At 64.6% G+C, this 24,742-nt stretch overlaps 11 protein-coding genes across 11 annotated transcripts; 6 read left to right on the forward strand and 5 right to left on the reverse strand.

Moving 5' to 3' along the window:
• Window positions 1-22: 22 nt before the first annotated feature.
• On the reverse strand, window positions 23-1,658 carry Q8F55_008691 (uncharacterized protein; the record flags this gene model as incomplete). The annotated part of the gene is made up of 7 exons (XM_069357075.1): window positions 23-693; window positions 726-853; window positions 889-1,086; window positions 1,125-1,141; window positions 1,179-1,248; window positions 1,286-1,493; window positions 1,526-1,658. 7 exons carry the CDS (start codon window positions 1,656-1,658, stop codon window positions 23-25), a joined length of 1,425 nt encoding a protein of 474 aa, XP_069205012.1.
• A 1,069-nt stretch (window positions 1,659-2,727) lies between these two features.
• Window positions 2,728-3,558, reverse strand: rps27 (40S ribosomal protein eS27; the record flags this gene model as incomplete). Its single annotated transcript, XM_069357076.1, has 3 exons — window positions 2,728-2,753; window positions 2,836-3,058; window positions 3,556-3,558. 3 exons carry the CDS (start codon window positions 3,556-3,558, stop codon window positions 2,728-2,730), a joined length of 252 nt encoding a protein of 83 aa, XP_069205013.1.
• A 657-nt stretch (window positions 3,559-4,215) lies between these two features.
• On the reverse strand, window positions 4,216-6,445 carry LTV1 (the record flags this gene model as incomplete). The annotated part of the gene is made up of 3 exons (XM_069357077.1): window positions 4,216-4,628; window positions 4,922-6,245; window positions 6,296-6,445. The coding sequence occupies 3 exons, from the start codon at window positions 6,443-6,445 to the stop codon at window positions 4,216-4,218; spliced, it is 1,887 nt and encodes a 628-aa protein (XP_069205014.1).
• Window positions 6,446-6,728: 283 nt separating this feature from the next.
• TIM13 (protein translocase subunit) lies at window positions 6,729-7,303 on the forward strand (the record flags this gene model as incomplete). The annotated part of the gene is made up of 4 exons (XM_069357078.1): window positions 6,729-6,768; window positions 6,892-6,938; window positions 6,976-7,023; window positions 7,127-7,303. 4 exons carry the CDS (start codon window positions 6,729-6,731, stop codon window positions 7,301-7,303), a joined length of 312 nt encoding a protein of 103 aa, XP_069205015.1.
• Window positions 7,304-7,459: 156 nt separating this feature from the next.
• On the reverse strand, window positions 7,460-8,556 carry Q8F55_008695 (uncharacterized protein; the record flags this gene model as incomplete). Its single annotated transcript, XM_069357079.1, has 3 exons — window positions 7,460-7,922; window positions 7,960-8,091; window positions 8,129-8,556. 3 exons carry the CDS (start codon window positions 8,554-8,556, stop codon window positions 7,460-7,462), a joined length of 1,023 nt encoding a protein of 340 aa, XP_069205016.1.
• A 379-nt stretch (window positions 8,557-8,935) lies between these two features.
• Q8F55_008696 (uncharacterized protein) lies at window positions 8,936-10,113 on the forward strand (the record flags this gene model as incomplete). The annotated part of the gene is made up of 6 exons (XM_069357080.1): window positions 8,936-9,226; window positions 9,264-9,346; window positions 9,395-9,424; window positions 9,463-9,566; window positions 9,730-9,928; window positions 9,966-10,113. The coding sequence occupies 6 exons, from the start codon at window positions 8,936-8,938 to the stop codon at window positions 10,111-10,113; spliced, it is 855 nt and encodes a 284-aa protein (XP_069205017.1).
• A 1,813-nt stretch (window positions 10,114-11,926) lies between these two features.
• REG1 (protein phosphatase regulator) lies at window positions 11,927-14,295 on the forward strand (the record flags this gene model as incomplete). Its single annotated transcript, XM_069357081.1, has 4 exons — window positions 11,927-11,950; window positions 12,041-12,285; window positions 12,492-13,899; window positions 13,960-14,295. 4 exons carry the CDS (start codon window positions 11,927-11,929, stop codon window positions 14,293-14,295), a joined length of 2,013 nt encoding a protein of 670 aa, XP_069205018.1.
• Window positions 14,296-16,826: 2,531 nt separating this feature from the next.
• Q8F55_008698 (uncharacterized protein) lies at window positions 16,827-18,302 on the forward strand (the record flags this gene model as incomplete). Its single annotated transcript, XM_069357082.1, has 4 exons — window positions 16,827-17,638; window positions 17,693-17,766; window positions 17,804-17,874; window positions 17,910-18,302. 4 exons carry the CDS (start codon window positions 16,827-16,829, stop codon window positions 18,300-18,302), a joined length of 1,350 nt encoding a protein of 449 aa, XP_069205019.1.
• A 746-nt stretch (window positions 18,303-19,048) lies between these two features.
• PRE9 (Proteasome subunit alpha type-3) lies at window positions 19,049-20,315 on the reverse strand (the record flags this gene model as incomplete). Its single annotated transcript, XM_069357083.1, has 8 exons — window positions 19,049-19,227; window positions 19,348-19,766; window positions 19,803-19,915; window positions 19,964-20,049; window positions 20,106-20,120; window positions 20,169-20,195; window positions 20,248-20,263; window positions 20,313-20,315. The coding sequence occupies 8 exons, from the start codon at window positions 20,313-20,315 to the stop codon at window positions 19,049-19,051; spliced, it is 858 nt and encodes a 285-aa protein (XP_069205020.1).
• A 390-nt stretch (window positions 20,316-20,705) lies between these two features.
• On the forward strand, window positions 20,706-21,490 carry Q8F55_008700 (uncharacterized protein; the record flags this gene model as incomplete). The annotated part of the gene is made up of 3 exons (XM_069357084.1): window positions 20,706-20,993; window positions 21,031-21,302; window positions 21,340-21,490. The coding sequence occupies 3 exons, from the start codon at window positions 20,706-20,708 to the stop codon at window positions 21,488-21,490; spliced, it is 711 nt and encodes a 236-aa protein (XP_069205021.1).
• Window positions 21,491-21,517: 27 nt separating this feature from the next.
• Q8F55_008701 (uncharacterized protein) lies at window positions 21,518-23,775 on the forward strand (the record flags this gene model as incomplete). The annotated part of the gene is made up of 16 exons (XM_069357085.1): window positions 21,518-21,922; window positions 21,963-22,054; window positions 22,092-22,181; window positions 22,216-22,301; window positions 22,340-22,376; window positions 22,432-22,508; window positions 22,555-22,625; window positions 22,666-22,679; window positions 22,723-22,765; window positions 22,800-22,816; window positions 22,854-22,892; window positions 22,931-22,953; window positions 22,995-23,120; window positions 23,155-23,408; window positions 23,450-23,496; window positions 23,535-23,775. 16 exons carry the CDS (start codon window positions 21,518-21,520, stop codon window positions 23,773-23,775), a joined length of 1,662 nt encoding a protein of 553 aa, XP_069205022.1.
• Window positions 23,776-24,742: the final 967 nt, after the last annotated feature.

Genomic DNA, 24,742 nt, shown 5'->3' on the forward strand with positions numbered 1-24,742 from the left:
TGCAAACAGACTAGACTTGACTCTACGAACCCCAGTCTCCCCAGTCCCCCCAGCTCGAGCCGCCGTCGCTGTCGCCGCCGCCGCCAAAGAGACCCTCGTTCTGCTGCTCGGCCCACGGGTCCTCCATGGGCTGGTCATACTCGCCGGGCTGGTAGTCTCCGTACTGGCCGTACTGGCCTCCAGCGTCGGACGGGGGGCCCTGCGGCGGCGCCTGCTGACCCTGCTGGCTCTGCTGCGCGCCAGTGCCCGCGCCCCGGCCGTAGATGTACTCGTCCTCGCTCATGCCCGCGGGGATCTCTGACGCGGCGCCGGCCGCCGCTCCCGCCGCGGCGCCGGTTGCGGCCCCGCCGTCCGCGGGCGCGGGGGTACCGCCGCCACTCCTAGCGTCCGACGAGTCGCCGCCGCCGAACAGGATGAATGGGAAACCGAGGCCGCCGCTGCCCGAATGCCGCGAGAAGTAGTCAAAGTCGATACTCACGGCCGTCGCGAGCGCCATGGCGCGCTGGTCGAGCGTGAGCCCGCCGTCCGAGCGCTCGGGCAGGATGAGCGTCTGGCCCTGCACGTTGACCTCTGAGCCTGGGGGCAGGTCGAGCTCGGTGCCGGCCGCGTCGAAGCGGATCACATACTGCCCGGTGTCGGTGAAGAGCTCGCGCCCGAGCCCGCGGAAGTTGCGGTTGATGGTAGCCGCCAGCCCTGGCATCAGCGTCGCCCCACCCCGCACGCACGGTCGTCCTTGTCCTTGAGCCAAAAGTCCCAGGCGAGGAAGCCGCCGTCGATGCGCGCAAACTGGCGCAGCACGTCGCCCGGCCGCTCCTGGAACAGGTTGTACTTCCTGCGCCAGAGGTGCCAGCTCCTTGCGGGTCAGCCACGCCCAGCGCCGCGACCCACTGCTGCGTCTCGCCGACGATGCGGCTGTCCTTCTCCTCGGCGGCGTGGACGTAGATGCGCGAGTTGATGAAGGTGAACGGGCGGCGGATCCACAGGATCGGGTTGCCGTGCACGTCGAGCACGGTGGACTTGAGCGGGCGGTGCGTGTGCAGGATGTTGCGCGACATTGTGGACAGGATGCTGTCTTCTTCCGCCATGCTGCCGTCAGCTCAGCCCAGTCCGGCCGCTCCGCTCACAATCCGACGATTTGCCCCTGGGCTGTCAGCTCTATCAACGTCCTAGCAACCCACGTCCGGCGAGTAAATCGCATAGCGGTTTGCCTGCTCGTACCCCATGAACACGTTGAGCATCTCGAGCTGCCTGGGCGCGTCAGCTAGCCAGCCACGCCACGACGCACCTAACCACCACCAGACTCTCGTGCGCGAGCAGCTCGTGCGCCGCGTGCGATTGGGACAGGACGCCGCCAGGGTCGTCGGGCACGCTCACGCGGACGGGCTGCACGAAGCCGCCGTACGGGTCGGGCGTGTACGGGTCGGCGCCGAACGGGCCGAAGGGGTTGCCGGCCGGGCCGCGGCGGGCTCGCGGGCGCACGACGCGGCGCGGGCCTGCCGTCAGCGTGGTCAGCGCCTCGACGCACCTCGGTCGTCTTGCCGCTGGAGTGTGGAGGAGCTGGCGAACCCGCGCTGGGCGAGGAGGGCGAGCGCGGGGGTCGCGGTCGGCGCGAGGCGCACGCCCGCGGCTGGGAGGACGGCCGCGCTCCGTCTGAGCATTGTGTCGTAGCTGTGAGTCAGAGAGCAATGGACAGTGCAGAGTCAAGAGCCAGCTGCCCGTCGCTTGGGTGTTGGTTGCCGTTGCCGTCGGTCTGGCTTGCCGAAACGCGGGAAATGACGCAGCGGATCGACGACACGACAGATCCCGTGTGGCGCGCTCGTGGCATCCTCGTGGCGGCGTGCGTGCGCGTCGCAGCTGCACAACGGCGACGGCCAGCGGCGACGCGCACGCCAGCGCAGCCAGGAATAGGCGGGGCGACTCGCCGCCAGCCGGTATGCTACGCCCGCACCGCTCGCCACTAGGCGAGGCTTGCGAGATGAACGACGGTGGAGCCTGCGGGGCACGCACGCAGACGCACGCCGACGCATAGTATCTGGCGATGGAAGCGTAGTGCGTTTTGCCATGCGGCAGGCGGGCGGCTTGCATCTACTGACTCTGGCCGGACTGGCTTGCTGACTGCAGCTGACTGGTAGGCGCTGGGACGCTGGCTGGGACGCTCACCGAGCACGAGATGCGCCACTCGAGCAGTGGCGCCAGCGGCTGACATGTGACTGGCGGTGACTCTCGCTCTCGACGACTGACCCCTCCACCACCCATGCACTGACCGCGGCCGGCTTATCTGCTCGATGCATGCCCAGCACCCACACGACACGACCACGACGACACGACCGGCCACGCAATGGCGTCAGCTTCTGCACTGCGACCTGACAAAATTTCGGCATGACGCCGCCTGGCCGGCCTCGCCGCCGAGCTCGTCGAAACCTTGTACGACGGCACATGACCACATCACGAGACTCTGGTCGACCGACACCATCGGCGCGCGCTCGCACGCCATGTGCTGACTCGACTTCGCCCCTTCACTCCGCCGCTACTCCGTCGCGCCTGACGGAGTCGACTCACGTCAGTACTGGTCAGCGTCATGCACAACCTCTGCTCTCCCCTCTCTCCCTCCTCCACGCCGTCACGTGCGCGGGCTCACGACACCCACACACGCCCTCGCCATATGTGTCAATGAGTACATGTGGATCATGCTAGAACCAGGGGAACCGACGAGCCGCAAGAAACAATCTAGTTCTTCCTGCGGAACGAGCAGCCTGGGTGTGTTAGTTTGCTGTGCCAAAAACGAGTCACACGCCTCGGATCCGCCTGGAGGCAGATCCTCGACCCAACACGCACCCTCAGTAAGCTTGGCCTTGCCGCCCGAAGGCTGGCAGAGGACGGTAGCGCACGAGCCGCACTGGACGACGGTCGAGGCGTGCGAGAAGACGGTGGTGATCTGGAAGCAGCCGGGGCACTTGACGTCCATGAAGAACGAGTTGGGGGTGGGCACAATCTTCTTGAGCTTGTGGGTGCGGGCCTGAGCCTCAGCGGAGGGGTTGAGAAGGTCGACGGCGAGGGTCTGGGTGGGTTAGTGGGGGCGCAACGGGAGATTGCAGGCGGGATGGACTGGACATTGGACGGCGCGGTGCTGGCGGCTGGCTGGCTGGCGGATCCGGTGCGAGTCGAAGTAGTCCGCGGCGTGCGGTGTGCCGAAATGTCCAAGTTTGTCGCAGTGTCGCAGGCGGCAAAGTCGGCGAGCGCGTCGAGCAGCAGCGAGCAGGGCGGGCCGGCGGCGCGAGGGGGCAAAGCGAGCGCGAGGACAGGTGCTGCGCTGCACCTCGTCCTCTAAACTCGCACGCAGCACGCGACAACTCTGCGAGCAGGTCTCCGCCCAGCGTCTCGCTGCCGCTCTCCCGCTCCCAACGCCCACGCCATGCTATCGCACGGCAGCTACGCTCGCCGCTGTCGAACCCGTCGAGACCATTTGCAGCCTTGCCGTCGCCATTTGCTTTGCCATTTGCCAGCCGTTTTGCCTCGCGAGCCCGTCCAGTCCAGTCCTCGCCCCTCCGGGCTCACCATTTTGGATGGCTAGTCGTGTGGTGTTCGCAAAAGCGCGGGCGTGCGGTCTTGCGGTTTTAAGTGTGTGGTGGGGGGGTGAAAGGGCCGGTTGGAGGAGGTTCTAGAGTCGGCGAGGACGTTTGTCGAGTGCGCGAGTGCGTGAGCGAGCGGGCTGCAGCGAGCGAGGGCGGGCGCGGCGAGCGAGCACGACTGGGCCACCTGCTGGGCGGGGAGGCGACGCGGGCGGGAGCATTTGGCAGTCAAAATCCTGCGCCGGGGATACGTGCCTGGGACATATTGCCGCGAGTGGCGGCTGAGGGGGCTGGGGTAAACGGGTAAACTCGACTTCGGGAATAGCGTTGTATGGGAGCTTCTGATATCGCCGATAGCTGCGGCTCGCCTGACGAGTCCAGACCGCCGAGCCCACCGCCGAGCCCACCCAACCCACTCCTGCTCGAACCATCTCTCACCATCGACCACCGTCGAGTCAATGCACATGCATTCTACTGTTACAGCAATCGGGTCCCAAAATGAACATGCCATGGTCCGGCCGGATGCGAGAGTCGATGATGAGGTGTGGGCCGTGTGGGCGATGGCCGAGTTGGCGAGTCGAGAATGATCTACTCCGACGTGATCGGTGCCGGAGCGAGATGGAGTCGTCGGGTGGCGACACGGCGCTCACTTGAGCGACACGACGCCCCGCGCGCCGACGGCCACATCCGCAGCACGCCCCCCGCCCACCATCTTCTGGTGGCTCGCAATCTGGCGCTTGCGCTCGGCGCCAAATGTCTCGGTGTGCTTCTTCTTCTCCTGCCGGCGGTTGGCACGCTGCTCCTTGACGGCGTTCTTGCGCGCCTTGCGCTCCTCGGCAGACTCGCCCTTGGGTCGCGCGACCGTCACCTTGGGGGCGTACTCGCGCTCCGTCTCGGATCCAGAACCTTCGTCGTCCTCCTCGACGGGGAGCGCCTTGGCGGCCGCGCGCGCCGCGGCCTTCTCGGCCTCCTCGGCCCGGCGCAGCAGACGTGCCTTCTGCTCCTCGGACGAGCGGATGCGGATGGTGCCGGGGTGGTTCTCCGTGTTGGTGTACGTGGCTGGGTGTGTCAGTGGGGGGTGGGGTGGGGGTTTAGGTTTAGGAGGGGGGTGGGGTGGGGGCTTAGGAGGGGGGAGGGGCTGGCTGCTGATAAGGCCCAGCCGTGACGACAGCCTAGCGTGCAGCGTACGTAGAGCACCAGGCGATAACCCAGCCATTCACTTGCACGGCGTGGCCATAGACTACGCTTGGCACCATCGGAACCCAGCGCCGTGCCATCTGCCCACGCCGCAGTAAACGCCACACCGCCACAGTGGCACAACCACACCACCATATCCCACACACCACACTCACAAAGAATCGTCTCGACATCCCACTTGGGCTCGGCCTTCTCGTCGATATCCCTCAGGGCCACCTTCTCCTTCTTCTCCTTGACGTAGCCGCGGTTGAGCTGCTCGAGCTCGAGGATCCGCCGCCGGTTCTCCTCGCGGCCGATGCCGTCGCCGTCCTCGCCCTGCTCAAGCGCGGCACGGAGCACGCTGAGCTTCTCGGCGCCGCTGAGGGCCGTGCCGCCCAGACTCTCGCGCATGCGCGAGCCAACCACCTCGTAGTTGTCCAAAAAGTCGTCCATGATGCTGTCGAAATCCTCGCGGCTCAGCTCGACGGGTCCGTGGTCCTCGGCCGCCTTGGACGCCATGCTCGCGCGCGACATCGAGCTCATGAACGACGGCGCGAGCGACACGTTGTCGTCGTCGTCGTAGTCGATGTACTCGTCGTCGTCGTCCTCGAGCTCGTACTCGCGCTCAATGACGTCGAACCGGTCGTCAAGCGACCGCAGCCCGGCGTTGCGGTACACGCTCGCGCTCGACATGGACATGCCCGACGCGTCCGAGGGCCCGCGCTTCCCGTGCCGCTTCTTGCCGCCGCGCACGACCATGTCGCCAAAGCCAGACACCAACGAGCCGATGGTATCCGCCATCTCGGACCGCTCCTCCGGGTCGGCCTCGTCGTCGTCCCACCCGCCGTTCGACGTCGCCTTCTGCTCCGGATGCCTTCCTCCAGCCGCCTTGAACGCGCGGAAGCGGTCCTCCCACGTCTCGCCGTCCTCGGTCTTGCTGTCGTCGTCGTCGTCATCGTCCCGGCGGGGGGGCGCCAACTCGCGGCCCTGCTCGTCCACGCCCCACTCTGCGAACTCGAAGTCCGGCGCCTCGTCCCCGTCCTCCAGCTCTCCACCACCCAGCAGGTCGTCGAACAGGTCCCCGTCGTCATCCACAAACTCGTCGTCGTCGAGCGCCTCGAGCACTTGCCGGAGATGCGGGTCCATGTCAGGCTGGAAGCCCTGCAGCTCGGCCGGGATGGCCTGGTGCGCGTCCTGCGCCTCCTGCCACGAGATCTCGTTGCGCGACGCCAGCGCATCGGGCGGCAGGAACATGTCGTCCTCGCGGCCCTTGCCCTTGCTGCGGTTGCCCTGCCGCTTCATGCCCGTCGCCGCGGCAGACCCCTTCGGCGCCTCGAGGAGCACCGACTCGAAGCCGGCCTCGCCAACGGGGCGCAGGTGCGCCATGTAGTCGTAGGCCGAGTCGTCAAACGTGATGCCGTACTGCGCCGCCTCGCCCTCGTTGGCGCGCATTTTGGTCTTGTCGAGGGTGGCGTCGAGCTCGGCGAGCGTCACGCCGCTCTGCGAATGTGTCAGCCACGCGCCGACGAGCTGCCTCCCGCCCTGCCCACCTTCTGCGCGTCATTGTACCGCTCGACCGGCTTGAACACCTGCTGGCTCGCGTCGGGGTCGTTGATGAGCGGGTCACGGACGGAGCGGTGCACGAGCTGGAAGTGCTGCGCCCCGGGCTGGCGGTAGATCGACTTTTTCGTGGGTGCCATGGCGGCGATGTGTGCTGCTTCTGATGCTCTCTATGCCTGTCCTGTTGTTGTCGTTGCCGTTGAGTCGAGTGCTGCGTTGTACGTATCTAGAGTGTGATGTGGTGCTGCTATCGTAGACAGTTGCGACTTGTGGACAGACCTCCACCCACAAAATTCTTTGGCCATTTGCCGCCGTCGCCGTCGCCGCTCGCTCGCTGGTGCTCCTCCAGGCCGACTCCGCCACTCACAAAGTCACTCACCTCGACTTTGACTCGGCATCGACACCCTCGACCAACAAGACACAATGGCTTCTCTCTTTGGCGGCTCCACCGGCGCGACTCCTGGTAAGTAGCATGGCTTGGGCACTGCCATCGCCCGTGGCGGTCGTGGCGCGCGGCTCGTCCCGGCCTCGAGTTTGCGCCTGCCTCGCGTCGCCGCGGCGAACCGAACCCCGCTGACTCTCCCAGACCAGAGGCAGCAGGCCGAGCAGATCAAGCTCCAGGTGCAGCAGGAGGTGAGTCGAGGCCCCACACGCCGCGCTGACGCCCCAGCTCGCCGTCGCCGGCGCGCAGCAGCTCATCAACAAGATCACGGACAACGTGAGTGCGGCGGTGCTGGCTTGAGTCGCGCTGGCTCGAGTCGCGACGCTGGCTCGAGTCGCTCGCTGCCCCCCCCCCCCCTCCGCGCTCACACCCACCCCAGTGCTTCACCAAGTGTGTCACCCGCCCCGGCACGTCGCTCGGCTCGTCCGAGGAGCGCTGCCTGTCGCAGTGCATGACCCTGTACATGGCCGCGTTCGACCAGACTTCCAAGTCGTACGTTGCGCGCGTGAGCCGCGAGCGTGCCGGCAACGGTGCCGGTGCCGGCGTGTCGCTCTAAGCGCTGTACGCTGTATCAGCGGCGAGCCGGCGCCGCGCCGGCTCGGCCACGAGGAAGGACATATCAAACACATCATCACACGCGGCCGGGCCCCCGGCTGCCATGTAGCACCGCCTCTCAAAACGCATGCATTGCATGATAAAGTACAAACAGAGCCTACTCGTCGTCCTCGTCGTCGTTCTCGCGGACGATGGCGTAGATCTTGCGGCGGTTGGACTCGACCGCCGACTCGACCGCCGCCTGCTGGAACAGGGCCTTGACCAGTGCCAGGCGGACAGCGGCGGGCTCGGCCGCCTCTTGGCCGGCAGCGAGGGCGCTGCGGCGCGCAATGTTGGGGAACTCCGAGTCCGACGACGGCGCGGCCTCCTTCTTTGCGCGCTTGGCCGGCCGCTCCTCGTCCTCCTTGAGCGAGTTGAGCAGCGGGTCAAACACGGCGCTCTGGAGGCGCTTGTGCACGGCTGGTGTCGTCGTGCGCGCGAGCAGCGCAATGTGCGGCGCGAGGACGGCCACGAGCGGTGCAGGCGGCACGTCGTCGTCGGCGAGCACCTTGTCCAGCTCGTCGAGGTACACGTCGGCCAAGTGGGTCGCAAGGGACGTCGGCACCGAGCGGTCCTGCCAGCTGCGGGTCAGCCCCCTGCTCACAGCATACAACCCACCTCATGGGACCCGACTTTGCGCTCAGAATCTCGTTGACGGCAGCCACGGCCTCCTCGCTCCACCCCGCGCGCGCGAGCAGCCGGAACGTGGCCGCGACGTAGCGACGGATAAGCATGTAGTACTTGTCGATCCTTGCTGTCAGCGCTGCCCCCCGACGCCGCGACCCACCTCAACCGGTCGATGCCGTTCCACTCGCGCACGAGCGCGGCCCAGAAGCCCTCGAGGAAGGCGACGGCAGCGTCAAACTTGGCCGCCTCCTTGTCCTTCTTGCTCCCCTTGACGGACGGGCTGATCTCGAGCAGCAGGTTGGACAGCTCGCTCGCGAGCCCCTGCTGCACCAGCGGCTTGTCCGACATCCAGAAGCAGTAGAACAGCCCCTTCCACAGCTTGGCCATCTCGGCGTCCTCGAGGCGCGTGTAGGTCGACGTCGTGCCGTCGTCGCCGCCGCGCGAGAGGAACGCGCGCAGGTTGGCAATGGCCGCGTCGCGCACCTTCTTGTCCGTGTGCGCGAGCTGCTTGCCGAACGGGACCACGGCGTCCACCTTTGCCTCGGGGACTGGCGCTCTTCCCTTGCCCTTTCTTGCTGCTGTCGACATTGTGCGTGCTGTGGGTTGTAGGTTGTGTCTGTCTCAATCTCTGGCCTCATGTTGCTTGCTTGTCCAGCCGGCCACCTTCAACTTTTGGACAGAGTCACGTGATAGGCCCATTGGTCTCATACGTAATCTGCCACCCACACGTTTCAGGGCGGCGTGCGTCGTGCGTCGGCGGTGTGCGCCGTCGAGTTTGATGCGCCTGGGTCAACAAACAAAAGGCCAAAGTTACTACCCTCGCCCTCATCGCCGTCGCACCCGTCGCTCCGCCTCGCCCTTTGACAACAACAGCATCGACGCGCACACCGGCCTCATCTCTGCGGGGTAATACGGCTACAGACGCGCACTTCCTCCTGGCAGCCTCAACCCCACAACCCCCGGCACCATGTCAAACAACAACCTCATCCTGCAAATCTGCCAGGCGGTGCTCAACATCTTCTGCAGCGGCAACAACAACAACCAGCAGCAGGGACAGCACAACCAGCAGCAGGGGCAGGGCCAGCAGCAGTGGAACCAGTACCCGGCGCAGCAGCAGCCGCAGTGGAACCAGGCGCCGGGCCAGCAGCAGAACACCTACCCGCCGGGTGGGGCTTGGAACAACAACAACCAGCAGCAGCATGGCCAGCAGCACGGCGGCCAGCAGCATGGTGGCCAGCAGAAGCCGCACGGCGGAATGGTGCGTTGCGCGCGTTGTGGCGCAAGCTGACGCGCAGAACCAGGACCAGGCGAATGCCACAAACGCGCAGTACACGCAGTGGCGGAATGAGGCGCGTCACGAGGGCGATCTGGCGCACAAGTGAGTGGCGCCGCGGAAAGGGGGGGAGGGCAAGACTGACGCGCACAGGTCGTTTGCCGACTCGCAGAACGCGTACAAGTGAGCCACTGTGCGGCGAGCCAGCCAGCTGACCCCAGATCCGGCGACGGAGCACGCGCAAAGACGCTCAGCGAGCAGGGCAAGCAGCACCAGGCCAACCAGCAGAGACTAGACGGCCAGGCGTCGGACTGGATCTTTAGAGGTGAGCGAGGTGTGACGGGTGGACGTGAGGTGCGGTGCGGTGCGGCGCGACGCTGGGCCCCGCGGGACCGGGCGGGCAGCGGTGCGCAGCCCTCGCTCCTGCCGCACCGACCTCGCCGCCACCTGTCCCCGTCCCCAGCCCTCAGCCCACTGACGCGCCGCAGAGAACAACAAGACGCAGCCGCACGGCACGATCGACCTCCACGGCCTGTACGTCAAGGAGGCGATTGAGCGCGTCGAGACGGCCATCTCGGACGGACAGCGCTCTGGCGCGCAGGAGATCCGCGTCATCACCGGCAAGGGCATCCACTCGCAGAACCACCAGGCCAAGATCAAGCCTGCGGTCGAGCAGCTGATGCAGAAGTGGGTGGTGCAGCTGCGGGGCCAAGCTAACGGACAGGTACCAGCTGGCGGCCGAGATCGACCCGCGCAACACCGGCGTGCTGATCGTCTACCTGCAAGGCGGGTCAGGCGGTGGGCGTACGCGCGACGCTGGCGGCCTGGTCGACTCGCTCCAGAAGGGCAACCAGGACTGTGTGATTATGTAGGAGGCGAGGGGGCGAGTAGACGAGGCTGCCGGCGGCATATCTGTACACGAGCTGCCCGGGCGCCAGCGCATGCACCTTGTATAATGCTGCGGAGGGTGCGGGAGAATGGGGTCTTTGGGCAGGGGGCAGGCGGCGATGGATGCGGCAGTGGCAGCGGCGGCAGAGAGCAGGAAGGCACAGGGAGAATGCTGTCACCGACCCACCCCCCTCCCCCTTCCTTGCAGATGAGTTGGCCTGCCAACCCTGGAGCGCTGCTCGCATCTATCGCCGCCCACGCCCTCATCGCCTCGAGAGCCGCTGATAAACCGCCGACCCTCGCCCTGCAGCTGCTGCGCGAGCCAACTTTGCCGACCACGAAAGACGCGATAAAGCCGTCTATAGCCAGCTGCGGCGGCAGCCTTGCGGCAACGGCAGCGGCAGTGGCCTTGTCGACGAGATACGCTCCCTGCCACTCATTTGATGGCGGTGGTCAGGCCGCCCCTGCCCACGCCCTGACCACTGCCGTGTGGCCGAGTGCAAATTGCGGCAAGACAATCACGTTTTCCTGGGGCACCAGGTCGTACGGAGGTCCGGTGGCTCGGGAGAAATCGCGCGGGGCGGGCAGCAGCCAGTAGCAGCGGGCCGGGGCGAGGGGCCGAGCCAGTGCCGCGGGACATGTCGGCGCGCGATATCAGCGGGGTGGGGGAGGGTGTGGGCTGGTGGTGGACGTTGTCGAGGTGTCGTGTGCTGCTGACATCTGAGAGGGGGCACAGAGCAGCAGCTCCCCTGTGCGACGCGCGGCGCGACCACGCTGTACGATGCTTGGCAGCGCGCAGGCGCAGGTTTTCAAGCCATGGTGACTGTACACCTTGTGCCAAGCTGCGTGCCAGCTGCCACCTGCTTGCGCTTTATCGGACCGGATTGTAGGGTCTTTGTAGGAAGATGTTCAGGTGACATCGGCAGTCGCGCCGGCCGGCGGAGAAACGTGTCCGCTTTGGCTGGATGAGTGGAATTGCCATTAGTAGAAACGAGTCCGTTGTCGGTGCATTGTCGGTGGGAGGGCGAGTTGTCAGCCAGGCAGCGTAAGTGGCCCACCCATGAAGCTGCTGATGCTTGATGCTTGTGCCCCTTGTAGCCCTGTCTGTCGCCGCGCCGCCTGCGCCTTTCCCCCTTCCCCCTTCGCCTCCGGCCGGCCGTTTCCCCCGCCGCCCCCTCCTGGGTCGTCTCGTCTTGCCTGGCCCGCCCTACAGCCATCATCCATCCGCCCAGCAGCCGGCCGCCAGACCGCTCACTCAACCACTCCCCCTCACTTACCCAGAGCAAATCCCCCCGTCAGTCCCCCCCGTACGCAACTCGATTCCACCCATCCACCATCACCACCACCACTGCTCATTGCTGCAATCCATTCCACCTTTGCATCAGTCCAAAGACGCAACACAGGTCATCTCCCAGGCCATCCTCCCCTTACTCCTCCCCCTCTTCCTCCCCCTCCTCCTCGTCTCGCACCGCCTCCATCCATCCACACACACACACATCCTTTCATCCCACCGTCCCACCCCGCCCCCTTTGTGTTTCCCCACTCGAGCCACCCCCGCCCAGCCGCCTCCGCCAGCCAGCCAACGCCGCCATCCAACCGCCCGCCCGCCCGCCCGCCCGCCCGCCCGCCAGCCCCCGCCCGCCGGCCTGATTCCTCTTAAACCCCCAACCGCGCTCATTCAATCACCTCGCATCATCCCCCACCTCACCTCGCCTTCCTCCCCCTCACCCTCGACGGATCAACAGCAGTAGGCCTTGCCAAAGGCTACTACTACTCTACCCGGTTTCACTTTCAATCATGGCGCAGATCATACCCCCGATCGTAAGTGTCCGGTGCCAAGGTCCACGGCGACGACCACCCACCCACCCACCCAACACACCGCTTATTCATCACCACTAACAACGTCACCAGACGTCGCTCCCAGTCGACTCGAATGCCGCACCATCGGTAGAGGACATTCAGGACAAGCTCCCATCCATCTGTGTCGACTACCTGTCGCACAACTGGACAGAGGAGGACGTCTGGGCCTCTTGGCGCAATATGACCAGGCACAAGCACGAGATTGCCAACGGCGTCCGTCTTGAGAATGCAAGCTGGAGAACGTGGAACAAGCAGCGCAACAAGCTGAGAACCATCAGCCCAGAGACGCTCAACTGGTGAGTTTGGCTGGCTCGGTGGGATGCGGGGTGGGTGTTGTCGGGATGGTGGTGGATGCCCACCCCCGCGCGGGGTGGTTGTAGGCTCCACTCGGAAACGTGCGCGGGCGGCGGCGGCGTAGTACCGCCACCCGGGTGTTGACACCGACCGTCCTTTCCGTCCACTGCGCCGTATTTGCATTCGCCCTCGCTAACAATGCACACAGGCTCAAGGATTCAGACGTCACATGGCTGTATGGGCCTTTGCACACTGCCAGTGTAGAGCCAGTGCGGCCCCTCAAGATTTCGTCAACAGACGACCGCCTCGGCATTGACCGCCCTACTGGTGCAAAGGGCATCCTCAAGCACCGCACGTTATCAGAGTTGCTCAGCATCCCCGGTCCCTCGTCGCCCGTTCTCGAGGCAACCGAGGACGATGACTCGTCGAGCGAGGAGACGACAACTCCGCGTCGCCCCGGAATCCCAAAGGCAAAGTCGGACGTTAATGTCCGCCGCTCGGTGTCACTTCGCGAGACGCGTCGCCGCTCGCCCTCGGCATTGCGCAAGTCTGGTTCGCCCACCACCGAGGCTCCATACAAGGACTCTGGCAAGCGTCACATCTCGTTCAACACTTTTGTCGAGCAGGTCATTGCACTTGACGAACCGCTGGTCAGCACACGCGGCAGTGTCGATTCGGATGACGACGACATGCTCGAGATGCGTTCCAGCTCGTCCAGGCACTCGGGACGCAGCCGCGCTTCGTCAATCACCTCCACAACGTCTGTCACCATTGCAAAGATTGCTCCCGCAATGCTCAAGACGACTGGCACATTTACGCAGAACCCAAACCTGCCCAAGATGGTCTATCAGCCCCCGCCCGAGTATCTGCCCTCGCCCCAGGAGCAGCAGCCCGCGGCCGCCTCGCCATATGACATCCCTTCGCCCATCGTCCTGGTCCCTGGCAACCGCTGGAACGCAACCGACGACGAAGACGAGTACAGCCACGGCAGAGACTACTTTGGCGGCCCCGACCTCTCGGGCACCAGTCCCGCTCGTGCTGGCAGCTATGGAAGAGCACCTGCAGTGCAGCCTCCTCCTGCGCAGCCCAAGTGGCGCCTGCCTAACCCATCGCTCGACCCCTCGTCGTCTTCGTCGTCGTCGTCGTCGCTGAACGCCAACGGTATCCCCTCACCCCAGCCTGGCAGGAGTATCCTCAAGGTCAGGCCACCGACCGTCAACGCCTCGACCCCCGAGCCAGTCTCGCCCCCTGCCCATTTCAACTACAACCCCTCGGTTGCTACGGGTATCGGCGGCATGTTCGGCGGATACGAGGGCTTGCCAGTCGGCTCGCCGCCCAACGAGGAGCGCGGCCGTTCGACGGCGACGACCGAGGGCCGCGGTCGTTCGACCTCGCGTGGCGCTGGCTCATCCCAGTATGACCGCTCGGCGTCTTCGCGCGGCACGTCGACCAGCTCGTCGAGCTCGGTCTCGCGCTCCCCAGTGGACAACACGCCTGTCAAGACGGCCTCGCCCACGGTGGCTGCCACCCAGCCAAAGACTGCGCCGACCGACGCCATGGACGTCGACTACTCACCCGAGCGATCCTCGACCCCCACCCCCCACTCCTCCCCCCAAGTAAGTAGCTAGCTACAAAGTAACCGAGGTGGGGGATTCATCTGACTGACTCAGCAATAGATTGTCTTCCGTCCGCTGAAAGACACATCGCCCGCCTCTCTTCCCCACCCCTCCAACCGCCCTGTCGCCCCCGGCCTCGAGCCCGAGCTTCCCGTCACCCCCACGTCTGATGTCGGCGCGGCTTCGGTTGCGTACACGACTGCGCAGCCAACACTATCGCAGCCAGTCGACGACGATGACGGGTCGACACTTATCGGCCGGGCAACCAACATTGCCAACACGGCCAAGGACCTGCTCGGAGCTTTGTGGTACGGAGCGCAGGACGACAACAACCGACCACGGGGTGGTCAGCAGACAACGGGCCGTCGTCATGCTCGCGGATCATCGCTTGGCTAAACACACTGGCACCACAATCAAAACAAACAATCACACTCGGCCTCGCTTGCAAGATCCTAATCCACTCGAACACAGCTGTCATTCTCACGCCCTCAATGCCCCTTGTAACAACCCAACGCACATCCACACTCCACAATCAAGCACCACGTGTAACCTGTTTCTCTCTGCACTCCAAACTTGCATCCTCGCTCTCGAGAGTTCCGTTTCCTCACCCTGTACCAGCAGCGGTAGCATTGGGACTCTGGTTGGCGGTTGGGCGTCACCCTTTTCCATCACTCGGCTAGCCTCATGCCGCAGACTCAGGTCGGATAGACACTAGGTCCCGCCGCATGCATTGTACGTTGTCGGCAAGTGGGGGGAGGGATGAGGTGCGCGATGGGGTGTGATGGGCAGCGAGGGGGTGGGCAGTGTGGTCGTGGGAGACACGGGGAGGATCTAGGAACGAACATGACTTGTGGCGTGGCTGGCTTGAGCGCCACTGTGGCGGCACTGACACGACACCGAGGAGAGGGGAGGCAGCGTCGGCAGCAGGCGTCAGTCGGCGCCAGTCGGCGCCAGCCACGACGCGAAGAAGCGTAACATGCACACGCGCGAGGGGAGCGCCACGGCGTGGCGGGTGTGTAAAAGTTGAACTTGTGCGCGGAGCAGGGCATGGGCGATGTCGCAATGTCGTCAGGCGGCGTCGTGCCAGCGTGCATGCACGGTTCGGCTCTCACGTGTGCCGCTGCGCGGGGCGCGACGGCGTGCGGGCGCCCAGCTTGCCCAGGCCGATATCCGTACCCGACGGCCGCTGGCTGGAGGCCGAATCTCAGGCGGGGACCAGGGCGCGTCGAGCTGCCCCGGCGACCTCGGCATGCCGGCGACCCCGGAGCAAGCCAAGCCAGGCGTGGCGGCGTTCATTTCCCGGATGGGGCAGGCCGCGGCGTGCTTCTCGCGGCTGCTCGGCTCCACCTGCGCGGCATGCGGAGTGGTGCGCGGTGCGTGGTGGTCTGGGCAGGCAGGTACAAGCGACAAGCGGTGTGCAGTGTGTGCTGTACATACACGCTCCACGCTGTGTGTGTCACGCGTCGGACGAGGTGAGCAGGTGCAGTGGAGCCAGCCGGGGCCAGCTCGAGCTGTGGGGCAGCCGCGTGCCGTGTGCCGCGCGCCGCGTCATGCGTGACGGCGCGACGGCGTACCCAGGCCGTCGAGGGCGCGTCCACGAGGCGGCGCGGCGGCGCGGCGTGGCCTCCGCCTCGTGTCGGTCGGCGGGGCGTGGGCGGGTACTTTCGTGCTTGGATACTGCGTCGGCGCGGCGCGGCGAGACTCTGCGTGCGACGTGCCGCTGCGTGCTGGGTGTTGCGTGCGCTTCGCTGCGCCCGCCTGCGTCGCGATGCGTCGTGTATGTGCACGGGCAGTCACGGCGCGCGTGCGGGCGGGCGGTGGCGCCGCGGCGTGTGGCGCGGCATGTGTGTGTCGTGTCGTGTCGCTTCTTCCTTCTTGTTCGGCGGGCGCAGCGACAAAAGTCTGCCCACCCACACCCACACACATGGCGATGCACACACTGCACACTGCACACTGCACACATGAAAGCACACTCGCACCTCTTGTTCTTTTCTCCCCTCGCACCTCGCGGCTGGACAAAGGAAGACTCGACGGGCGTCAGCCAGACTAGCTCGTGGCACAACAACGTCGTCGACGACACGCCCCACCGCCCCTCGCTTCTTGGATCGCCGCTGCAGTCGTCGCACCACCCAGCCCGCGCAGCACAGTCACGAACACCACCACCCATCTCTCTCTCGCCATTATCACCATACGCCCCAGCGATCACCAAGACGAGCGAAGACGACGCTGGCCTTGGACAGACGCGCGTGCTTCGCTTCCCCCGCCCGCCCGGCCCAACCCGCCGGCCATCAGTGAGTTTGTCGTGCTGAGTCGTCTCCATTGCTCACTATGGCAGGTGCCGCCGTCGTCCTTGTCGTCTGCCTGCGTCACTCTGCGCCCTCGGCCCGCCTCGACGACTGCGCCCCGGCCCGCCTACCTTGCCCCTTCGCGTGTCCCCGTCCACTCGCCCAGCGGCCCAGCCTCGCTCTCGCTCTCGCTCTGCTCCCCCGCCGCCGCGCTGCTGCGATCCAGTCACCAGTGCCACCCAGCGTTCCAGTGCTCCTTTTCAACCTGCGCCCTCTGCTACCTCCTGCCTCCTCCCTCCTGCCTTCCCCCTTGTTGTTGGGCTCGCGCCGTGTTGCTTCGCCCACACTAGCCAGCCGCCTAGTACCACACGACGCACGCTTTGTTTCCTCCCCCTCCCCCTCCCCCCTCTTGGGTCCTTTCTTCCTCGCTCGCCTTCTCCATCCTTCTTGTCGACAGCATTGTTCTTGAGCCCCCTCCTCCCTCTTCCAAGGGTTATAAGTCGCAGAAAGACACACCCCGAGTCACCCGTAGCATCGTCGCCCCCCTCTTCTTGACACCGAGTGCGAGTTGAACCCCCCCACCATACACGACTTCTTGATTTTCCCCGTTTCCAAGCCTCAGCCTCAGTGGCAACAAGCACCATGGGTTCCATTCCCTCACCCGTCGCCCCACACGTCGACCTCTCCCGCATCCCCATCCCCTCGGCGTACCAAGGCCAGCTTCACGCCGAGTCGCACGATCGCAGCAACCCCTTCCGCCAGCACCCGCAGCAGCAGCAGCAGTATCAGTATCAGCAGCAGCAGCAAGAGGTCCAGCAGCAGACGGCAGCGACACACCAGATTCACCACACCCCCACTCGCCCGTCCCCAAGCCCCACCAGCGCTAGTGACGCACTCGACTCAAAGTCCATGCACCCCCTCCCCCCTGGCACGGCGCCCACCGTTTTGAGCCAGAGCCACTACACCACGCCCAGCTTCTCGTCGTCGGCCTCGACGTTTTCTCAGACCGCTTTTACTCCCCCGGCAGGACCGGTCTTCCCCGCCTCACCCGACAGCGCCCTCAGGAGCACAAGCCCCCACGATTCACCGTCACACCACCGTGTCACCCCGCACGACCAGTACTGGCAGGCCCAGGTACAGCCGCAGCAACAGCAACAGCAGCAGCAGCAGCTCCAGCAGCAGCAGCACCAGCATCAGCACCAGCACCAGCAGACACAGCAACAGCACCAGCAGCACCATGGCCAGCAGACCTACACCCCCTCGCCACTCTACCACTACGAGGTCGCCCGAGGCGTAGAAGACCACTACCAGCCGCAGCAGTACTACTACCCGAGTCAATTTTATCAGCAGCACCCGACGTCGCCGATCCCCATTACGCCTCCAGCCCCGCAGCAGATGACGGCGCAGGAGAGACGCAGAGCAAAGGAGATTCTCAAGGCGCGGCGCCATGTCTGGTGAGTGAATTTGATTTTTCACAATTTTTGTGGACTTTGCCACTAACGCACCAGCCCCGTCTGCGACAAGCGCTTCAACCGTCCGTCGTCGCTCGCGACGCACATGTCGGTACACACGGGCGCCAAGCGTGGGTTGCTAACTAAATATGACAACTCACACCGCAGCGTACCAGTGCAACCGCGAGGGCTGTGGCCGGCGGTTCTCGGTCAGCTCCAACCTGCGCCGCCACGAACGCGTAAGTGTAACACCCGTGCCCTGCGCTGACGCCAGACCCACGACATGCGCGGCGGCGGACGCAGCACCAAGACCGACCAGAGCTCTGTGCCGAGAACTCCAGTGCGGCAGACCGCGGCCCAGTTCCAGGTCCAGCAGCAGCCCGTGCAGACGCCCCAGCTACACCCGACCTCGCCGCTCCCGTCCACGACCACCGTGTTCACCCCCGCGCAGGGTTACCAGTACATCTACCAGCCGACGTACCCGCAGGTCGAGTACGGCGGCATGTGGCATGGTGGTGCAGCCGGGCACACGCTGCGCCAGTACGCCATCACGCGCCGCGACTCGGCGGCCGCGCCCCAGGTGGTGCAGCCCACCACGCCGCCCACCCCGCCGCAGCCCATCCTCATGCCGCAGCCCACAAAATCCAACAGCCTGATGCTGAGCTGAGCTAGGGGCCGCGCCGCCGTGCCACAACGCCTATGCCCCACGACTTCTTGCACATACCTTGAAGAACACTTTGATGCCAATATCTTGCGCCCATGAACATCACGATACGCGACGAACGCCACGCATCGCAACGTAACGCAACGCGCGCGTCCGCCGAGCGGAGCGCCCCGGTACAGCCCCTGCCCGTGTATAATACAAAACCATCGAGAGCCGCCGAGGCATAGAAGAGATGCATGTGATCTGTGTGCATGGCGGGATTGTGGGGCCGCAGCGATCCGTGAGTCGCGGCGCGAGGTGCCACCGAGGCGCCATGGCGCGTTGCCTCTGCGGTGCCATACGCCGAGCTCGTCCTCGTAAAACGCTGCACAGTCGCGTCGCCAGGGCTCATTGTCAGCCGCCCCCTGTAGTTCAGGCCGCGCCACCACCGAGGCTCGCTGGGGCACGCGCGTGCCGGCACCGCGGCGCGACTAGGAGCTGCCGCCGAAGCAGCGTCCGTTCGTGGCCGCCCGCCTCGTCGCGTATCCATCCCCTCACAGTGGCCTGCCGGTCTGTTCATGCTTGGAGGCAAGCCGAGTCGGCAGACCACCAGCCCGCCGGGCCCGTGTGCGCCACGTCCTCCTCAGTGTCATTTCAGTCCATCAGTAACGCCATGCGGCATGCCACGTGCCCCGCGCACAACACACGCCCCCACCCCACCCGACACCCATCCTTCTACTATGCCATACATTGTGCTCTCTACCTGCCGCTTACGTGCTCACGGCAATGTTGCCCGAGCCGCCGCCGCCAGTGCCCTCGCCAGCGCCAATCTGCTCGTCCTTTGTTCCGCCGAGCTCGAGCTTCTGCAGCAACGTGTCGAGCTCGGACGGGCGGTAGATCTTGGCCAGGGGCTGCTTGTCGCCCTTGAGCGTCATGGTCGCGAATTCGACTGGGCGGGTTAGTGCTGTCTCGGGCTGGTGGGGTCAAGTGGGCCAGACGAGGGCGCCGTCGCAGTGATCTCGGACGGCTCCACTCCTCACCATGTCCCATCCCGGTCCCTCGCACTCACGCTTCTCGCTGTTCAGCTTGGTCGAGTCCATCGTCTTGGCCATCGTCTTGAGGCAGAGCGCCTTGGCCTCCTCGAGCGTAATGTCGTCCTTGTACTCCTGCTTGAGCAGCGACGCCGCCGACGAGTGGTTGGCGCCAATGCACGTCGCCTTCCAGCCAGAGTAGTTGCCCGACGGATCAGACTGGTACAGCTGGAAGCCGTACAGCGGGTCCCAGCCGACGTACAAGAGCGCGACACCGAACGGGCGCAGACCACCGTACTGCGTGTAGCCCTGCTTCATGTCGCACAGGCGCTGGACGAGCATCTCGACGGGGATGTCCTCGTCGTACGTGAACAGGTGGCGCTGGGCGCTGTTGCGCGCAAAGTTGACGAGCGAGTTGGCGTCGGACGTGATACCGGCGAGACCGGCCAGGATGTTGCTGGTCTGTCAGTGCTGCCGACGGCGCAAAACTCACTTGTTCAGGAGGAAGATCTTCTCGCCACCGCCGCCCATCCACGCCTCGACGCCCTCGCCTCCGGCCTCGTTTCCTCCGGGGAGCGACAGGTCGAGGAGCTTGCCCGTGACTTTCTGTGGTGGGTCAGCTGGTGTCCAAGAAGATTGCGGCAGCAGACACACCTTCTCCGCGGCGATAGCGATGCCCTCCTTCGAGAGGACGGCGAGGACGGTTCCGGCGTGCGAGATGGCCTCCATGGCGTACTCGACTGGTGGGGTTAGTTGTGACGTTCCTCCTTCGGGGCAGGCTTCGCGGCATACACACCTTGGAACAACCGTCCTGGGAGGGTCAGCACGAGTCACGCAGCACCAACCCAAGCCGACTTACCCTCGGGGGAGAAGATGGTGGTGCGGCCTGTAAGCAGTCAGTAGCCATCACGCCGGCACCAGCGCCCCATCCAACGCACTGTCGTATCGCCTTGCCTGGACTTGGTCAGCGCGAGCTCCCACCAGCGGTCGCAAAGGGACATACCATTGTTGCCAAGCTCTAGGATGTGTGATGTAGAGGGGTCTAGAGGTGCTGGCTCTTGTGTTGAGCGCGAGTGCAATGCGGTTGTTGCGAGTGAGTTGCGTCGACTTGCAGCGCTGATGATGCCAGTGTTCCACCGACTGACTGACGCTGCTGCGTTCGATGATGCAGCGTGCCAGGCCGCGCGTTCGAGAAACAATGACGTGGAAACGTTATCACTTTGCCACGTGAAAACCATGCGCATACGGCATGCCAGCCACTGCGTCACTGATCGCTCAGGTACCGATACGGGGACATGATGCCGGCCATCTACCCGACAGCGACACGTCCAGCGGGCATGTCAATCGCATGTTGACTCGACTCCTTTACCTGCTCACGCCGTGAGCACAGTCCAACATGCCGGTCCGACCAGAAGACGCAGAAGAGTACGAGCTGCCCGAGCGCCGCGGGAGCGACGCCGAGTCGGACAACGGGTGGGACGACGACGGGTTCGTCACCAAGCCGTCGGCGGCCGACGACGGGGGCGAGACGAGCGAGCGCGACCGCCTGCTCGAGGGCGACGACGAGCGCAAGCCGGCCTCGGCAGACGGCGAGGAGGACGGCCTCGTCTTCCGCCGCTCAGCAGACTACGAGGAGGAAGAGATTGTCGGGCGCGGCACAAAGGTCGACAAGCTGATCGCGGCCGTAGGTGCCAGCCACCGAGCTCGCTGACCGACCCCAGTCGGTGCCGTCGACCGACGACGTGACGCTCCCGACGCTCACGTTCCGCGTGATCGTCATCGGGTCCTTCTTCTGCATCCTCGGCGCGGCGGCGTCCATGGTCTTCTACTTCAAGTCGAACGCGCCCGGCTTCTCGAGCTACTTTGTCATCCTGGCAACGTACCCCCTCGGCCATATCATGGCGAGCGAGCGGCTGATCCCGCGCAACAAGCTGCTGTTTGGCGTCAACTTGAACCCCGGGCGCTTCAGCGTCAAGGAGGCGATTCTCGTCAGGTGGGTCGCGCGTGTGGCGGCCGGCGCTGACAGGCAGCGTACTCTCGTCGTCGGGCGCCATGGCGGCGTACGCGGCAGACATCCTCGCCATCCTCGACCTGTACTACAAGCGCCCGCTCGCGACTATCCCGTCGCTGGTGCTGCTGTTGACGACGCAGTGCATCGGCTTTGGCCTCGCAGGTGGGTAGTGGCGCGAGATCGAGCTCACTCAAGGCATGCTCTACAACCTCCTCGTCGCCCGCCCGTCCATGTACTGGCCCTCGACGCTCGTCATCGTACAGCTCTTCACGACGCTATACGACTCGGGATCGTCGACGCTCTCGGTCCAGGCGCGCCAGCTCACCCGCCGCAGGCTGCACGTCTTCCTCGTCATCTTCCTGTGTACATTCGTGTACCAGTTCCTCCCCTTCCTCCTCTTCCCGACGCTCACGACCGTGTCGGTCCTGTGCCTCATCGACAACAGCAACTGGTGGATGCGAACTCTCGGCGGCGCGTACCACGGCCTCGGCATGTTGAACTTCAGCTTCGACTGGAGCAGTATCGGCACAGCCGGCCCGCTGTACACGCCGTACTGGGCCCTCGGCAACTGGTTTGGTGGGCTCATGGGTATGATGTGGGTGGTAAGTGAAGCCGGCCCCTGTGCGCATGCTCACCCACCAGATCGTCCCCATCATGCTCCTCACAAACTTCTGGAGCGCCCGCGAGTTCCCGAACCCGACGTCCGCCTCGTTGTACAACGCCACGTACCAAAAGTTGGTCCTATCCCGTATGCTGCTAACGCGATCCCAGGTTTGACGTCACCACGGTGCTCAAGCCGGACCTGTCCCTCGACGAGGAGACATGGGAGGGTGCCAAGCCGCTCGTCCTCACACCGTACTTGTGCGTTGTTCGCCCGGAACCCTCTAATGCCTAGCGCCATCTCGTACGGCCTCGCCTTTTCAGCCTTGTCCAGCATCCTTGTCCATGTGTGGCTGTGGCACCGTGACGAGATCAAGGAGGGTGGGTGCTGGTCTCGTGCGCTGTTGCTGACCCACCAGCGTTGACCAACAAGGCGCCGATGAACGACACGCACAAGTATGGATCTGGGTTTCATGATCCTCGCGAAGATGACCCTGCTAACTGCCACCAGCACGCTTATGCGCTCTTACAAGTCGGTGCCTCAATGGTGGTATCTCGCCCTTCTTGGCGGCAACTTTGCTGCCGCGGGTACGTTAATTGCCACAATGAGCGACAGGTCCGCTGACCATCCCAGTCGTTATGGTCTGGACCGCCCCTCTTCAATTGCCCGTCTGGGCACTTGTATTGTCCCTGGCAATCGCAGCGGTAAGCAATGCTGTAATCGGGGTCTTGCTGACATGCGCAGGTGTTCCTCATCCCGTAAGACGGTACCCAGAAGGTGTGTGGCAGACTGACCTTTTAGAATCGGCGTTGTCATGGCGGTCTCCAACACGCAGATTGGCCTCGTGAGTGGCGGTCATGTGCATAGCTGACAGTCAGAATGTGATGACTGAATTGTGAGGCGGATGCCTGGAGGCCCGACTAACCACATAGCATCATCGGCCTTCTCATGCCTGGGAAGCCCATAGGAAAGTGAGTGCTCGCGGTGTGGCGCCACTAACCACTCCCAGCGTCACCTTCAAGTGCTTTGGTTGTGAGTAGTTTTCTCGACCTGGGTGCACAACTGACCTACAGACATGGCCATGTCCCAGGCGCTGCAGCTTACCTCCGACCTCAAGCTGGGGTGGTACACATCCATTCCGCCTCGCGAGATGTTTGCGTGCCAGATCATTGGCACAGTTATTGGGGCGATCACTAACTGTGCGTTTGTACTTGCGCTCCGCTGACATTACAGACATCACCCTACAGTCGGTGCTTGTATCAAAGCGCGAGTACCTCGACGGCACCACGGTCGACCCGACGGGGCAGTGGACCGGGCGCCGTCCCAATATCTTCTACTCGGCTAGTATCATCTGGGGCGCCGTCTCGCCCCGGCGGTTCTTTGACGGCAAGTACAGGGTGCTGTACCTCGGCTTCCCATTTGGAGCAGCGATCCCAGTCATCTTCTGGCTTGCGCACAAGCGCTGGCCAAACAAGAAGTTGAACAAGGTAGGCATATGGCTCGTAGGACGCATGGCTGACGGCCACAGGTTGTGTTCCCCATCATCTGCCAGGGTGCCATCATCATCCCAGAATAGTGAGCCACCTCGTAGGCGTCAGTCAGCTCACACCTAGCCCCACCAACATCATCCTCATGGGCGCGGCTGCCGCCGTCTTTGCCAACAGCTATGTCGCCAAGCGCCACCCCAACCTGCACTCCAAGTTTATCTTTGTGATCAGCTCTGCGCTCGATGCGGGTACGTCGATCACGGCCTTGACAATCTACCTGCTCTTCAGTGTCATGACGACGTGGACGGGCCCGCGGTGGTGGGGCAACCCTGCCACGGATGCCGAGCACTGTGTGGCAGGAAGCTAGTAGAGCTGGCGCGTGCGTTCCAGCGGTGCACCTGGGTTTAGCTTGGGGACTATTGATAGAGGTACTAGTGTGAGGTATACGTATGGGTTGCGACGCGTCGTGTGCAGCTAGGAGGAGCAAGGGGTGGGTGTGTGGTAGTGCCAACTTGATGCCTGCCCTTTAAATGGGCGACGTGATTAAATTGTTCCGAGTGTCGTGAGTGGTTCAGGGTCAAACTCAGGGTCCGTGTCATCCCTATTCCCTTTGGCCCCGCGTCACGGCTCACACGCGTCGGACGGAATCAAATTTGACAACCCACACCCAGGGCGAGGTTGCGAAACGGGGGGGAAGACCGACGGGCGGGCGGCGGCGGCGGCGGCGGGGGCAACGGGGCAAAGGCCAAGAGGTTGCTGACAGCGACGACTGCCCAGGACAACGAGACGACAATCTGCCTGGCTGCAGTCCTGGCAGTGCTTACTGGGCAGGGGCAGGCCCACTTGGCCAGGGACGACAAAGGCTCCCAGCATCAGGCATCATCAAAGTCACCAGTTCAGAGCCAGGCAGGAGCAGCAGCCAGCGCCAGCGCCGCCGCCGTCCGCCCGCCGCCAACCGTGCCAGCCAGCCAACAACGACCCAGCGTACCAGCGGCCAGTCTTTCCAGGCGTCTGCTGCGGCTCGCTCGCTCACTCGCGCAGCCAGGCAGGCCGACCAGCTCGCAATCGTCAAACAGGCCAGGTCGTACATCTGACATTGTGCTGGCGGCTGCTCGAGTACAAAACGACCGACACTCGACACATTGTCAACTGCACTGGACGCGGGGCGACGCGCGCAACCACACCACCAACAAGGAAAAGGCGAACGGGCCTAATTCCTCGTTGCACCGTCACCCACGACGACCAACGCCCAGCCAGCCAGCCAGCCCAGCCAGCCAGCCAGCCAGCCAGGACGCACGCCCGCCAGGACCGACACACCCACCCACCCATTGCTC

Source organism: Vanrija albida (genome assembly GCF_041260175.1).
Source record: "Vanrija albida strain AlHP1 chromosome Unknown contig_7, whole genome shotgun sequence".
NCBI classification, from domain to species: Eukaryota; Fungi; Basidiomycota; class Tremellomycetes; order Trichosporonales; family Trichosporonaceae; genus Vanrija; species Vanrija albida.